We start from the raw sequence: 14291 nt of genomic DNA, 5'->3' as shown, positions 1-14291 counted from the left end.
CCCTTTCCTGGCTGTACCCAGCACATTAACAAAGTCTTAGTTTACAAAAACAGCAGTGTGAATTTCTGAGAGCACCTACTCTGTAACCCTGATTTGTTCTCATCATCCTAAAGAGAGCAGAGATGGCCTCAAGAGATGTAAAGTGTTGGCATCTCTGTCCTGACAAGGGACTCCAACTGCTCCAGAGAACCATCGCCTGGTGCAGAAGAGCCTGGCTGGACCCTCGTAGCTCAGACTACTTTCCCTATTCAGCAGCGAGTATCTTGGAAGGCAGGAGACAGTCACAGCACTGAGGACCTGTTTTCACCCAGCAGGAAGAAACTTTGGGTTGTATCAAGGAGGGAAATAAAGAATAATAAGGTGATAAATAAGGAAAAGGGTCCCCATGCTCAGGCAGCAGATACTTGGTCCAAACTTTTCCACAAAGGAAGCAACGAACTGGGAGAGGCATGTGCTGAGCCATGGAGCATGCACCCGAGCAGACTAGTTCCAGGTTCACAGCTCAGGGAACCTCAGCCACTGGACCAGGGTCTCCACTTGGTGAGAAGAGCAGGGAATTGGCCCAAAGTAATGAACCTTAGTGAATTCGTTTTGGATTAAGATGTTGAATCCCCCTGGATGAGGCCAGTGAGAAGCAGAACTTGTGAGCAGCCGGGGAGCAATCCCTGTGCAGACCAGAGCGTCTCTGAGGATTACCCCAGCTCTGGCAAGCCACCAATTTTCATTCACTTCTGTTTTCCTCTAATTTAAGGAATGGAAATACCAATTCTGAAGGCCAATGACAACTGAGGTACACTGATTACTCATGGCAGGGGAGACAAATCCTGGGCTGCTGTTCCTGCTTGCTGGGAAGCACACACTTCATGTAGCCAAGAGTTCATTAGAATCATAGAATCACAGAGTGGTTTGGGTTAGAAGGGACCTTAAAGATCATCTAGTTCCAACCCCCCTGCCATGGGCAGGGACACCTTCCACTAGACCAGGTTGCCCAAAGCCACCAGCCTGGCCTTGAAGACATCCAGGGATGGGGCATTAGGTCTTGCTGGATGGCAGGACGAGTGCTCCTCGCAGGACACGGCAGTTATTACACAAATCAGCCCTTTAGTGACTGTCCAGAGGTTTCTGAAGAAGGTTTGGAGGTTCATTCTGCCTGAGTCTTCTTTCTCTCATGGCTGGAGGAGTGGGTGAAGACCTGCGTGCAGGCACATGGATTGAGGACATAATGAGCAGGAAGCTCAGGGTGACTTGACTTAATTTTTGGCTAGCATCTGAGTTTGCAGAGTGTTCTCAGCCTGGACTTCGCATGCAGTGCTGTCTGCCCCCATCTACCTTTAACAATGAGTAGAGTTCTGCTGGGGTCGCACTAGGCATCTGACAATAATTGGCAGAAGCCAGTCCTTCTCAGCTGCTCGCTCAGCGAGTAGGCAGTGCTGTAGGCTGTCTTTCCCAGGCTGCTAACAGGAACAGGCTGCTGCAGCAACAGCCAGATGCTGCTTGCGTTCTGTCCCCACAGGCGGGCTGGCACCCCAAGCCTGTGGGCAGTCTTGTGGTATGGATTGTCTCCCAGTGCTTGCTCATGCCTCCGACTCCATTGTGGATTTGGGAGAAAGGCTTCTCTTGCTAACAGACATGCATTTTCACATCCCATGGCCACAGCTCTGCTCCGCCCCAGTGGTTTCTTCTTGGCATCTCCCAGTTCTCGGATGGAGCCAATGCCAGGAGGCATCATTTGGTGCCATCAATTGTAATTGATGCTTACTTTGTCCCTGCTTATCTCTATAATCCTATTGTTTATTTAAAGTGGACGAAGAATGCTATGGCCAGCACTGCTTTTCCCTCTCTCCTTTCTTAGCATCGCTCTTTTGGCCATATTCACTCCCACTAAAATAGTTCTCTTCAACGGCTCAGCTCTTTCAGCCTTTTCCTAGGCTGGGCTGAAGGTGATAGGGAAGATCTGCCCATATTGACAGGTCTATTTTTACACCGGCTGAACCGTGGGGGTGGACCAGCTCTTTGCCAGAAAGCATTGCTAGAGGGGACTGGCACAAACGTGTCAGCTCTTTATCTCCGTGGCTCGAGCACCCGAAGAAGTCACGCGGGCATTAGCACCGTGTCAGCAGTGTAGCTGTGTCTCTCCGGGGCTGCTCCGTGCCGGGGTGAGACCCTCCTTGCTACTGCTGGCTAGCGAGGAGGCAAGGCTGCGAGTGAGTAGAGCTAAAAATACCCACCTCCTGATTTTTAAGTGAGGAATGATTGTTGTGAAGTTTCTTGATTGCTCTGAAATACCTGTGGACTTTGGTTATCAGTATGATAACCATGGCGGTGGGTTGGAACTAGATGATCTTTAAGATCCCTTCCAACCCAAACCATTCTGTGATTCTATGAATCAGAACGTGGTGGGCAAGTGTATTGCCCTTCCACCACTGACCTGCCCGTTCTCAGGAGCTCTTCCCCACAAACTATGGGTGCGCTTTTCTGTTTAACTATGAAATGGCATGCCTTTTATCCACACCTTGCCGGTGGGGACGTGGGTTTCCGGCTTGTATTTCCCAGGATCGAGATCACCGCTGTTAATTTTAAAAAGTAATTCTGTTACCACTTAGCTGAAGATGTTACTTCTTTTCTTGCAAAACAGCATTCTCCTTATTGAGTTCTCGCTTTGGAATCTGATTTAATTCTCCCTCTAGGTCATTTCTGTGCCACCATTAATTGCAACCCATTCAAAATAGATCCTTCCCATGTTTTGTTTTGAAACTACTAATTTTTAGCATATGTTTATAAAGATTCCAGTTTGGAGGAACAATTGTGATCTTGCAGTTTAGCCTACTGTGTAAGAGGGTATCCAGGACCTTTCCCAGAATTCCTGCCCAGGGCTTGGTGAAATCCTTGGCTGAATGTCTTTTAGAAAGAGGTGGTACTTGCCACCATGGTCAAAAATACCCACTGCATTATCAGTTTCATTCAGCTTCCACTTTCCTCTGCCTTAGTCTATGGGATGGATGCCAGATACCTCTTCTTTCACTGATTTTGACATAAAATCTCTTAGTCTTTTGCCCGATACAGTGGCTGTATAATAGTCTTCAATCTTCAACAAGGCCTGAAGCAGCCTGAGGGCAGGGTGCGAAGCTCGTTAGTGCACTTAAGGTCAGGGGCTGCCTTCCCTGCACAGCTCTTCACATCCACGTGTTGAAAAGGGGGGGAGCAGCAGATGGATTGAGGTGGAAGTCAAACTGCAATATTTGGTGCCTGGCTGTGAGTTGCCTGGATTGCCTACACGTTGCATGGAGAGCCCTACATTAAAAAAAGATCATCCATCCCTCCATCCTGCAGGCTGGTCATCTGAGGGCTGAAACTTCAGGCTTTACAGAACCTCCATCTGCTCAGAGTGAACCTATCTTCCCAGGTAGTGCCAACCGCAGGCATACGTCTGCTTCTAACTGGAGATTTACACTGGAGTGGCAGTGGCAGTGCTAGCTAGCTTTGTGTTTTATCCAACCAGGAACTGTAACCCAAGATGTTCTCCCATCTGCAGGGAACCTTGATCCATACCCGCAGGAACAGCTCTGCATTCAAAGTCTCCTTTTAACTTCCACGTGCAGAAGAAACAACCGATGCCCAGCCTTTTGGAGAACGTAGGCTCTTTTGAAATCAATACAGAATTACTCTCCGCCTCCAGCCGTAGCACCAAATTGTTTTAGCAGAGCTCTGGCCTCTGTGTTTGCGGGGCTGGTGAAGGAGGCTCCACGCAGCACTGGGCAAAAGCAGGTCATATGGAAAAACAGTTGCCACGGTTTCTACACAGGTCAGCGTGGGCTCTGTGAAAATGAGAAGTAGGAAGCAGAGCATCGCCTTTCCTGCATGGAAAGTCATCCAGCGAGGTCTGTGCTGCTCGGGGATCTTCTAGTCACCATGAAGAGAAGCTAAGGCTGCTTTTACATGGGAACATTGTTGTTCAGGAGGGGTTCCTTAGCGTTTGCTCTCAGTCCAGCTCAGTGGTTTTGTCATTAATACAAACACTGCCCAGTTCCTTATTCCATGGGAAAGCATTCTACTTCTTCCACATTGGAAAGGTACACGGGCAGCCTGTCGGCTGCACATGGGCTGTGTCTGCTGCATGTCTGCAGCACACGTGTGGAGTATGTCTGCACACGTGCTGCCGTGCCCCTGGTTTGTGTCTGCTGGATGTGGTCTGTGCGTCTCCAGTGTGACTGCGCTACGTACCGCGTTTCTGCTACGTCTGCTGTGCATCCTCTGGGTATCTGCTGCGTGTCTGCTTTGTTTGATGTGTGCTTTCTGCACACGCGTTGTACGTATGCTTCATCTTTGGTGCACGTCTTCTGTGCATCTCCAGAGCCCCTTCCAGTGCCTGGGGGGCTACAAGGAAGCTGTGGGGGGACCTTTTCCAAGGACAGGGAGTGACAGGAAAAGAGGTAATGGGTTTAAATGGAAAGAGGGAGATTGAGATGGGACATCAGGAAGGAATTCTTCCCGCAGAGGGTGGGGAGGCACTGGGACAGGTTGCCCAGAGAAGCTGTGGATGGCCCATCCCTGGAAGTGTCCAAGGCCAGGCTGGATGAGGCTTGGAGCAACCTGGTCTGGTGGAAGGTGTCCCTGCCCATGGCAGGGGGGGGGGATTGGATGAACTTTAAGGGCCCTTCCAACCCAAACTAGCCTGTGATTCTATGATCTACTGCAATCATGCTGAAGGTAGAAGACTCATGTAAGCCTGGGTAACTCACTCAGAGTGTTATGAACTTTAAGGCCCCTTCCACCCCAATCTAGCCTGTGATTCTATGATCTACTGCGATCATGCAGTAGAAGACTGCAGAAGACTCATGTAAGCCTGGGTAACTCACTCAGGGTGTTCTGGGATCCACTAGCCTCTCCCAGCCAGAAAAGGAATCTGCTGCCCTAAACCGCTCCAAATTCTTGCCAAAATCCAGACTGGAATCTGGTGGAAGGGTCTTGCAGAGAGCTGCAGAGGCTGGTGGTGGTGTCCAGCCAGCCCAGCACTCCGCCTTCCCACTCCGGGCTCGCTGCTGGAACTTGAGAATGGCAACCAGAGGAGGAAAATCTTCAAAAAAATCCCCACTGCTCAGGCAAGATTTCCAGGCAGAATCAAAGACAAATTCAAGGAAACAAACTTATTCCACACCTACTATAACTGACACCTCAAGATTTGAGGAAGGACAAGCAGGACAAGTCCTGCAGTAAGTGCTTCATGATGTGGGAGGGAAGTAGAAATGGCCATGGTTAAAGCAGTTCTACGCAGCTACAGGCAGTGGTTGGGATGCTGGTTTAAAGGACTGAAGGGAAGCTGAGACCCTTATGCCTGAGCCTTGCTGGTGGCAGAATAACAGGGGAAAAAAAGAGACTGTTCCCTGGAAAATTAGATTAATTTGCTGATCTAGCAAATTTGCTGATCAGGGATGAATAGAATAGAATCAACACATTTTCAGAATTAAAAAAAACCCTCCAAAGAAATCAACCAATGTTTTTGGAGTTTTTGAAAAATCAGAAATTGTTGTTGCTGCAATATGCCAAATGCATGTTTGCTCCCATGTACCATATAGCTAGAGCTGTTTCTGCAGGTAGCTGTGATATGCTGATAGTCGTGGAGGTTTATTTCACACTGACATGGATTACTGTGAATGTAGAATCACAGGATGGTTGAGGTTAGAAGGGACCTCTGGAGATCATCTGCTCCAACCACCCTGCTCAAGCACCTAGAGCCCAGGACCATGCCCAGACAGCTTTTGAGTATCTCCAAGGGTGGAGCATCCACAGCCTCTCTGGGCAGCCTGATCTAGTGCTGAGTCACCCGCGCAGTGAAAAAGTGTTTCCCGATGTTCAGGTGGAATCTCCTGTGTTTCAGAAACATCCCAAAGTGTGTAGCAGAAAATGCCAAATCTGATTCATTCACATAATCCCATCCTGTCTGCACAGCGATGATGATAGTTAGTATTACCAGCCCCAGGCAATCTGCTGGAGTGGCTGATGTAGAACTTAACTAGTAAAAATTAGACTGAGGATATAGAAATTTTTGACAACATATCTTGACAAACTAATCTGGTATTTTCCTTCTCTCATCAAAGAGAAAAATAAAGGGTGATGTACAGACCTATATAGGTCTGCTAGGGGAAGAGGCTTCGTTAACAAATGGTTCTTCAATCCAGCAAGCAGAGGTATCACCAGATCCAAGGGCTGACACTAGAAGCTAGATAGACCCCAAAATAAAGCAGAGTTTGAACAGTGGGGATTATTTCTCACTAGAAAACCTCCAAAGTGATCAAATCACCTCTTTTGCTGGTGATTTTCGTTCAAATTCTCATGCCTTCCTAAAAGATGTGATCCCTTAGCAAATCTCCAAGAAGGGTTGCTGGCCAGGGCCCGGGCAAGGTCTAAACTTTCCATCTACACTTACCTCTGCTCCCTTCCCCCATCTGTGTGATCCTCTGTTAGCGCCGCAGCATCTCTGCAAGGGGTTGTGTTCTCGTGACTCAACACCTGACGGCCTTGCAGGAGTATAAGCATTACATCGGCTTGTAGTTTTCATGGGAATTTTTCTTGGGAAGTCTGTTAGTTCATGTATGGCTGTTTAGCATGGCACAACGTGGTGTAAATGCCATGCTGAGGTGTATGCTCGGGCTGGGTTTCCTGACGTCTTCGCTATGTGACGTTGATTAAACCATCCCACAAACAATTGCAGACAAAGAAATCCATGGGCGGCCTGCCTGATGGGCAGGTTGGAGTGTGTGGGAGTGTGTTAATTGCGGAGTCAGAAAGCAAGAGCAGGACTTTGTCCACCTTATGCATAAACAGCACGGCTAAGCTGTGTTCACAAGGGTTCAGGTTATCAAGACCTTTTGCCTGTGGTCTCTAGGGTTGCCTGGTGCCTGGGTCTGTCATCTCACATGGGAATGTAGGTCTCCAACCGACAATGTCTAACCTGGTGGGCATGGTCCTGTGCTGTGGCTTCGTGTCAGGGTAGAGGCTGTGCCTCAGCTCCTCACTCCTCCTTATAGTCCTAAGAGGGTCACTGTAAGATCGGAGCATTCTGCACTGGGAGGCCAGACATCAGTAAAATAAAGTGTGGTGGCTCCTTTTGGTGGGAAATAATTGTGGCTTGTTCAAACTCACAGTGAGGGAACGGAGTTTGGCAGAAAAATGTTGCACAGGAAGCTGTTCAACTGCTCTCCTGCAGCGATGCTCCATGCTGACCTTATCCGATGTCACTGCACAGAAACACAGGGGAAAATTTATTTTTGATTTTCAGACCCAACGTCTGCGGCTCGAGGTTCCACTCCTACTGCTGCCCCGGCTGGAAAACGCTGCCCGGAGGGAACCAGTGCATTGTCCGTGAGTATCCATCTGCCTGTTAAGGGCACCAGGGGAGCTAACTGCCACGTGGGAAGGAAGGTACATCTCATACTTGAGCAGATGACAGAATATTTTGTAATCCACGGGGACAGGAGCAGCGATTGCTGGGACTCCCCATTGCTGCTGGTCTTGATTAAGGCAGGGTGGTTGCCATTGGTCCCACTTAATGTGTGGCCTTTTATCTCCTGCCAAGTTGTCCCTATGTCCCCTGTCGCTTGACAGTTTGTGTGCCTGCTTTAGAAGATTAGCCCCAGAGGAAAGCTATTGGCGACTCCTGGGACAGTGATTTTAGAGCTGCTTGTTCAGGTGAAATAATTTAGTTGCTAGAAGAGCAGCTAGATGCTGACATTGCACACATGGTGTCATGAGAGAGTGTCCAGAAGCAGGATTTTGCATCTTTCTTGGAGTGTCTGTCCAAAGGAGGATGCTGAGCTAGATAAATCGTACCTCTGTTTTGGCAGGTAGCTTTCCAATTTGGAGTAGAGCATTGCTGGACTCCCAAGTGCTGATATACACCTACAAAATCCATTAAGGAGCTGGTGTTTTGCATCTGCGTAGGTTAAAGACATGAGCTACAGGGAGATGAAGGAGCCTGCCCTTTGAAGGATGCTCCCATTGGAATTGAAAGTCAACTGAGGAGAAAATATTTATTTTCTCACTGTAGGGAGTAGGGGTAATTGTAGCAGCTTTTGGTCATCCTTCATGCTGAAACACTGTAAATACATGGTGTTCTGGAGATAGTACCCATAACCTGGGCATACGGAATAGCAGACAGCACTATGGGATTCTTCTTGTCTCCCAGGATTTTAGCTTTCTGAATAAATCTTCTGCATTACAGCACACTTGAAATTGTAGTGAATGCCCTTTTCCAAAACATCCTAAAAATAATTCACGGTGGGAGGTTTCAAGTTGAGGAAAACAATAGGTTCCTCTAGTGGGATCTCCTACATAATACAGGTCACATATTTCAGAAGTAATTCCACTTTCAGAGTCAAAACCTCAACTATTTTAGAGGGAAACATCTCGTGTTTCCTAATACAGAGCTGTCTGGGATCTCAAATGTACAAAAGTGAGCCCAGAGCTGCAAGTATTCTCCTCTTAAAGGGAATGGTATCTAGTGTAGTAGGAGTGATGGGGCCAGTGTCCTTGCACATGATGAGTAAGCAGTGCCAGAGTATGGCGTTTTACTCACTTAAAAAAAGAAGGGCAATAAAGAGGTGTAACTCAAGAGTGAGGTGCATCCAACTTCACCCTGGGTGATGGTAAGATGGAATGCATGGAATTCTGCACCATCTCCTTTCTCCATGAGAAGAGACAGGCAAATTCACAACATCCTCCTCACTGTCCTGCGGACAGCGGGTGCCCACCCAAGGATACAAGGCTTAAGTTTAATGCTGGCTGCAGCGAAGGGTTAAGGAACTCGCAGCCAGAGAGCTGCTCGTGGCATGTGGGGTTAGCGACACTCAGGGCTGTCTGCTGACTTTTCTCATAACTGTAAAACGTGCCATCTGGGCTGGAGCTCCTCAGGGGACTCAGTGTTGTAATTGTATTTATAAAACACACAGAGATGAGATACTTTCATGGGGCTCTAATAAAATCTGTGCTTACACAGGTGGAACAATACTGCCAGCTATGCTCTTGGCTCCCATGGCACAGGAAGGGGAAGGGATTAGCAGGGGTCCCAAGCAAGAAAGGATGGGGAGTGGTATGAAGGCATCCTGCGGATGCGTGGCTGACTCAGGCTGCATTCAGCAGGAGATGCAGCTCACGAACAGCCAGTTTCCTCAATGCCAGACCAGAGACTGCAAAATGCTTCATGGAAACAAGAATTTTATGGAAAAGAACCACCTGTCTCAGTGTGAATGTCACTCGTTGCTGCTGAGAAACATTTTTAGCAGGCAAAAGTAGTGAAATGTGCCATGTCTGCCCCATCCTCTGCTGCTGAAAAAGCAATGTGACCAGCCACAGTCTGTGATAAAAGGAAGATGTCTTCAGGAACTCCTCATGAACGAGTTCCCACTGTTGCTCTGCCTATGCCAGGTCCTCAAGTGGTACCCCGGCCTCCTTCCCAAGTTATTGTTCTTAAAATAGATGATTTCACACCCTTTCTGCAGCCAGAAGCACATCTGTGAGCAAGTTCACAGACTAGCACATTGTGCTAATCACTCTGTCCTTTTCTTCCTCCAGCAATTTGCAGGAATTCTTGTGGTGATGGATTTTGTTCACGGCCAAACATGTGTACGTGCTCCAATGGACAACTTTCTCCCAACTGTGGCTCAGCTGGAGGTAAGAGAACATTGCTAGTGCCTCTCCTCCCTCTGGAGCGTGCTCTTAAATCCCAGTCACAATGCAAGGAAATGGTGCTCTTTGCATCTCTGAAATAGTTTGTGTTTTGGCAGCCAGGTTCTAATCCGGACTGGGCAGGAGTCACAAAAGCTTTCGTTTCTTGTGACGCTTTTACGAAAGGTCTTCACTGCTCCTGATACCTGGAGAAAACTGGTCTGCTGCTTTGGTGTGAGAAATCCTACAGGATTCAGCTCAAAGAATCACATCTCACAGGAGCAAATAGCGACGCCGCTGCCAAAGTCCATCCAGCCCCGGCTGTTCTTTGCAGTAGAATTAAATCTGTCACTGCTGTTGTTAACCAGGTTTGGTGGTTTTTTCCAATGGAAAAAATTATTAACTTTTTCTTAGGCTGTGATTCGGCTGTCAGGGCGCATTGCCCAGTGTTTTAGCCAACCGCAGTGACACGATGCAGTTGCGCACTGGCAGAGCTGGGAACGCAGAAATGGCATTGCCACTTTTTCTGCTTTGTTCTCCCATCTCAGACCTTCAAGACAAAAACCCGAAAAGCTCTGGGAAGAGGACTGGGTGGCTGGGGTTTCTGAAAAGCGAACTGTGGAGGACACAGCAGTGTGACAGTCACATATCCAGAAAGCAATTCCCATATAGATCTGATAATCCCTGCAGGATGTATACCAGATCCTGCTTGCAACTGCTCCATTACCCTGCAGCACATGGCTCTGCACAGAAAACACTCCTGCTTGAGGCTAAATCCTGACGGCTAATGGTCCTATGTACTCTCTGGAAGGGAATTATTGCTCCTCTGTGCCCCTTTTGCCACTGGGTTGTAATGCTGGAAGGGACCTGGGAGTTATGGGGGACACCAGGCTGGGTATGAATCAATAGTCGTTGGGTCTGTGAGTAAAACCAGTCACTCCTTGGGCTAGGATAAGGGTATCTCAGTGAAAATGTTGAAGGAAGGTACGATCCCCTCTGCTCGGGGTTGGCGAGGCTGCGGCTAAGTCTGGCCTGCCAGTTCAGGAGGGATGTGGGGAAAATGAAGATGGATCAGCAGAGGCCTACAAAATGGTTGGGACTGGAGCACATGTTCTGAGAGGATATGCTGAGGGAGCCGGCCTGATTTCACCTAAGAAGAGTCAAAGAGGGATGTAATGCCCTCCTTGGGAGGGTTTGAAGACTTAACTAGACAAAGTCACAGCCAGCCGGGTCTGTGGGGAGGCGGGATGGGGACGTCCAGCGAGCCCTCCCAGCCCCGCTCCTGTGAACCAGCACAGAGACCCACCTGGGTCGGCGCGGGCTGTGCACGAGCCAGCGGGTCTGCCCCGGGTGCTTCAGCTGTTTCTGAAGCCAGCAGCAGTGTGTGAAGGGTGCCCGGCCTGCCCTGCAGATCCCCAAGTGTGGGCTCTGATACCGGGTGATGTTTTCACCTGACTGTTTTAGCAGCCCCCCGATACACGATGACACTACTCAAAAGCACCAGCCAAAACAAAACCCTGCAAGCCAAGGAGCAGAGCTGTGACATGGTGTTGTCTGCTAGTGCCCTGTGTAAAATGCAGAAATTAATGGAATTTTATGGAGCCTTTTAAAGCCTCAGATGGCCATTGCTAAATTCAACCCAGAAATTAGTTTTCCATTATTGCCCATCTGTAGACAAGCTGTTGTTAACAGTATGACTTGCAGGCATCTGATGGAAGGCCAGAGCACCAGCCCCCCCAAACCTCAAAACCACATTCAGGGTGTGACTCAAAGGAGGAAATTCCCAGGATCCGATTCCGAAGAGCCACGTTGTGCTACAGCCCTGCAGACGGTCCCCAGCAAGTGCTCAGCACCAGAGCCTGCGTGTGCACGGCTCGGCCTTCCCCGAGCTCCGCTGAGGGGAAGGTGCTGGAGACAGACCAGTTTCTGGAGCGAGGGTCCATATGTTAGCAATCATGGAGGAATGCAAGGAATGCTGTAAGCAGTATATACATTTGGGCACAGACCTGGCATTCCCCTGAGCCTGGGGTGGATTTCAGCAGGCGCTGGAAGGGGGGTAGGGTCCTCTGCAGGGGCTTCATCAAATCTGGCATTCATTGTGGGGATGTTTGGATCTGCATTTATCATGAATGCTTCAGGGAGGTAAAGCAGACAAATTGTGCATTCCAGAGGCAATAAAAGCCACTCTGCCTCTCCCTGTCATAACAAAAAGCTTGGTTTCCTACTTTGGGGAGTAAAGATATTTTAGGAGTAATTTGCAAGTGACTGTTTGGGTAGTAGTAGGCAGTAGGCAGGCAGAAAACCTGCCTGCAAACTCCAGTGCTGATGGCTGGCAGAACAGCTGCAGCCACTGATCCTTTAAAATAAATTGTAGAAGTGATCCAGCCCAATCCAATCATGGGAATGGTTAACCAGGGCGAGCTGTCATTCTCTTTTTCCTACAACGTTGGTCTCTGCTACCCGGGAAAATCATGACAAAGACTAAGAGGCCTTTAAATTCTTGGTTGAAAGATAGTGTTCTGCACTCCAAGTCTGCAGGGAGATCTAACAGTGCCAGGCTTGGAGACAGGTCAGATGGTGATGGGACCTCAAGGTCTTCGGGATCATGATGGAAGTAAGAAATGGGACCTGCTCCGTGCTGGTATAGTCATAGTCCTTTGGAAAGTTTCTGGATGAGCATCAAGACTCTTCTTATGTCCAGACCCTGACCTCCCAAAATTTCTCAGCCTCACTAAACCTTACCCCATCCTGAACACATTGGATGAGAGGCTCAGGGTGCTGTGTAGGGACGAGCTCTGACAGGCGGACAGCCCTGACAGACAGACACTTCCGAGCTACCTCTGTCTCTGGGCAGCCCTCCCAGATTTGCTGTATGTAATTGCTTTCCCAGGGCTGATTAATTGTAGCGAGGGGTGTAGGGTAAGCATGTGCTGGAAACAGCGCCTTTTCCCAGAGAGGCTGGTCTCCTGTCTGACAATCTGGGCAGTGCTTTGAAGCCTCAAGCTCAGTTTCCTTAATCATTAAGCTTTCATCTAAATTTGGCGTGATCTCTGGCCGTAGAGCAATAGGAAGAACAGTAGACATCATGACTAATTCAAACCACACCAGCAACGCATGGATTACATGCACACCACATGTGCCAAGCATTCTGAAGGCAAAGCTCTGAGACTTCCCATTCCACTCCTCCTTCCTTTCAGGCTTCCCATGAACAAGGCGTCAACCATATCATTATCCTTATTGGACATTTCTGAATTCTCCTACCTTTTGGGCAGACGTTTCACTTGCCCTGGCCCCAACTCTTCCCTGCTTGGACCACTGTTGCATGAACAGAGAAGACACGAGCCACGGCTGAGCATCCCCTCGCATACGTACTCTCCAGCCCTACTTTCTTCATGCTGCCAAGTCACAGCCCCTCCTATCCCTGGCAGACAGGAACTGTGGTGTACATGCTGGAAAACAGTTTTCACATAACTTGCTGTAACCTCAGGCACTTGCAATTTGAGTTGTCACATCTTACAGAGGAAGAATGCGTTGTTCCAGGCTTTCAGTAAAGAATGAAAGCTGTTTGACCTGCATTTGTAACTCAAGTGTTTAGCAGTAAACCTCCCCTTTTGGGCACTTCAACTTGAATTCCACATTCCTTAAACATTGAGTAGTGATGAAACAGTTAAAGCCAAGTCTGGCTTTGTGTCTACATCAGTATGAAACTTCACGACTTATTTATTGCTATTGTTTTCCTACAAGGCATTAGTCACATCCAGTGTGTCATAATCAAGTGTGAAAGCTGAATTCTAACATAAAAAGAATAGATGATACGTGCTTTTCTTTTCAGATTTCGTAAAAAACCCTCTTGTAATAAATGAATCTTACCAATAAGGCTGCGTAATAATGGTAAAAAGAAGATGGTTTTCCTCCATCAAAGAAATTCTACGCCCCCAAGACATCTCATAGGTCTTTTAATACACAGGCATTTAAAAGATTAGACAGCCCAGAATGTGAAAAGCAGGCTTTGAAAATGGAGCAATCATGTAAAAGAATAATAAAAGGGTATGAAAATATTTGGTGAGTGTAGTATCCTAAATGAAAGAGTTGTTTAAATGGCAGAGGTGTCGAAGAAGGGTCAGTCACATCAGCTATGGCAGAACGTCCTGTGGAAAGGACAAAGCTGCAGTTGTTTACTGGGGTAGATGCCTTAATGAAGTAAAATGATGATTGCCTTTGGCTTCTGTGGATGAGGTCTGCTTATATTACTCTAAAAACTTTTTTGCCATGAGAGAACAACGATAACCTTGTGCCTTGTGAGATGGATTTGAAGGATCATGTCCTCTAAATTGGCCCTATTTCACCCTGCTCATCGTGCTCATGGCTCTTCCCCGTCTGAACAGTTCAGCGCCAGCAGGTTCAGGGACAAGAAGAATATCTTTTCTCTAGGGAATGGAGAACAAACCATGGTATTTACTTCGGGAAGCAACTCTGGGGTCATTATACCTCAACAAAAGTGCCTTAACCACACCATGGGCTCATGTCATAGAATCATAGAATCGTAGATTGATTTGGGTTGGAAGGGACCTTAAAGCCCATCCAGTTCCAACCCCCCTGCCATGGGCAGGGACACCTTCCACTAGACCAGG

At 48.1% G+C, this 14291-nt stretch overlaps 1 protein-coding gene across 1 annotated transcript in view; it reads left to right on the top strand.

Annotated features, from left to right (window-relative positions):
• The first annotated feature begins 7283 nt into the window (after nt 1–7283).
• The window catches only part of LOC104514839 (fibrillin-2-like), a 92532-nt gene continuing 85524 nt past the window's right edge, over nt 7284–14291 (top strand). The window contains 2 exon segments of the mRNA XM_010158622.1: nt 7284–7359; nt 9568–9666. Coding sequence (XP_010156924.1) covers nt 9615–9666 — 52 coding nt within the window. The 5' untranslated portion in view covers nt 7284–7359; nt 9568–9614.

This window comes from Eurypyga helias, unplaced genomic scaffold (assembly GCF_000690775.1).
Source record: "Eurypyga helias isolate BGI_N326 unplaced genomic scaffold, ASM69077v1 scaffold28369, whole genome shotgun sequence".
In the NCBI taxonomy this organism is placed as follows: domain Eukaryota; kingdom Metazoa; phylum Chordata; class Aves; order Eurypygiformes; family Eurypygidae; genus Eurypyga; species Eurypyga helias.
This window is presented reverse-complemented; position numbering and strand designations above follow the sequence as displayed.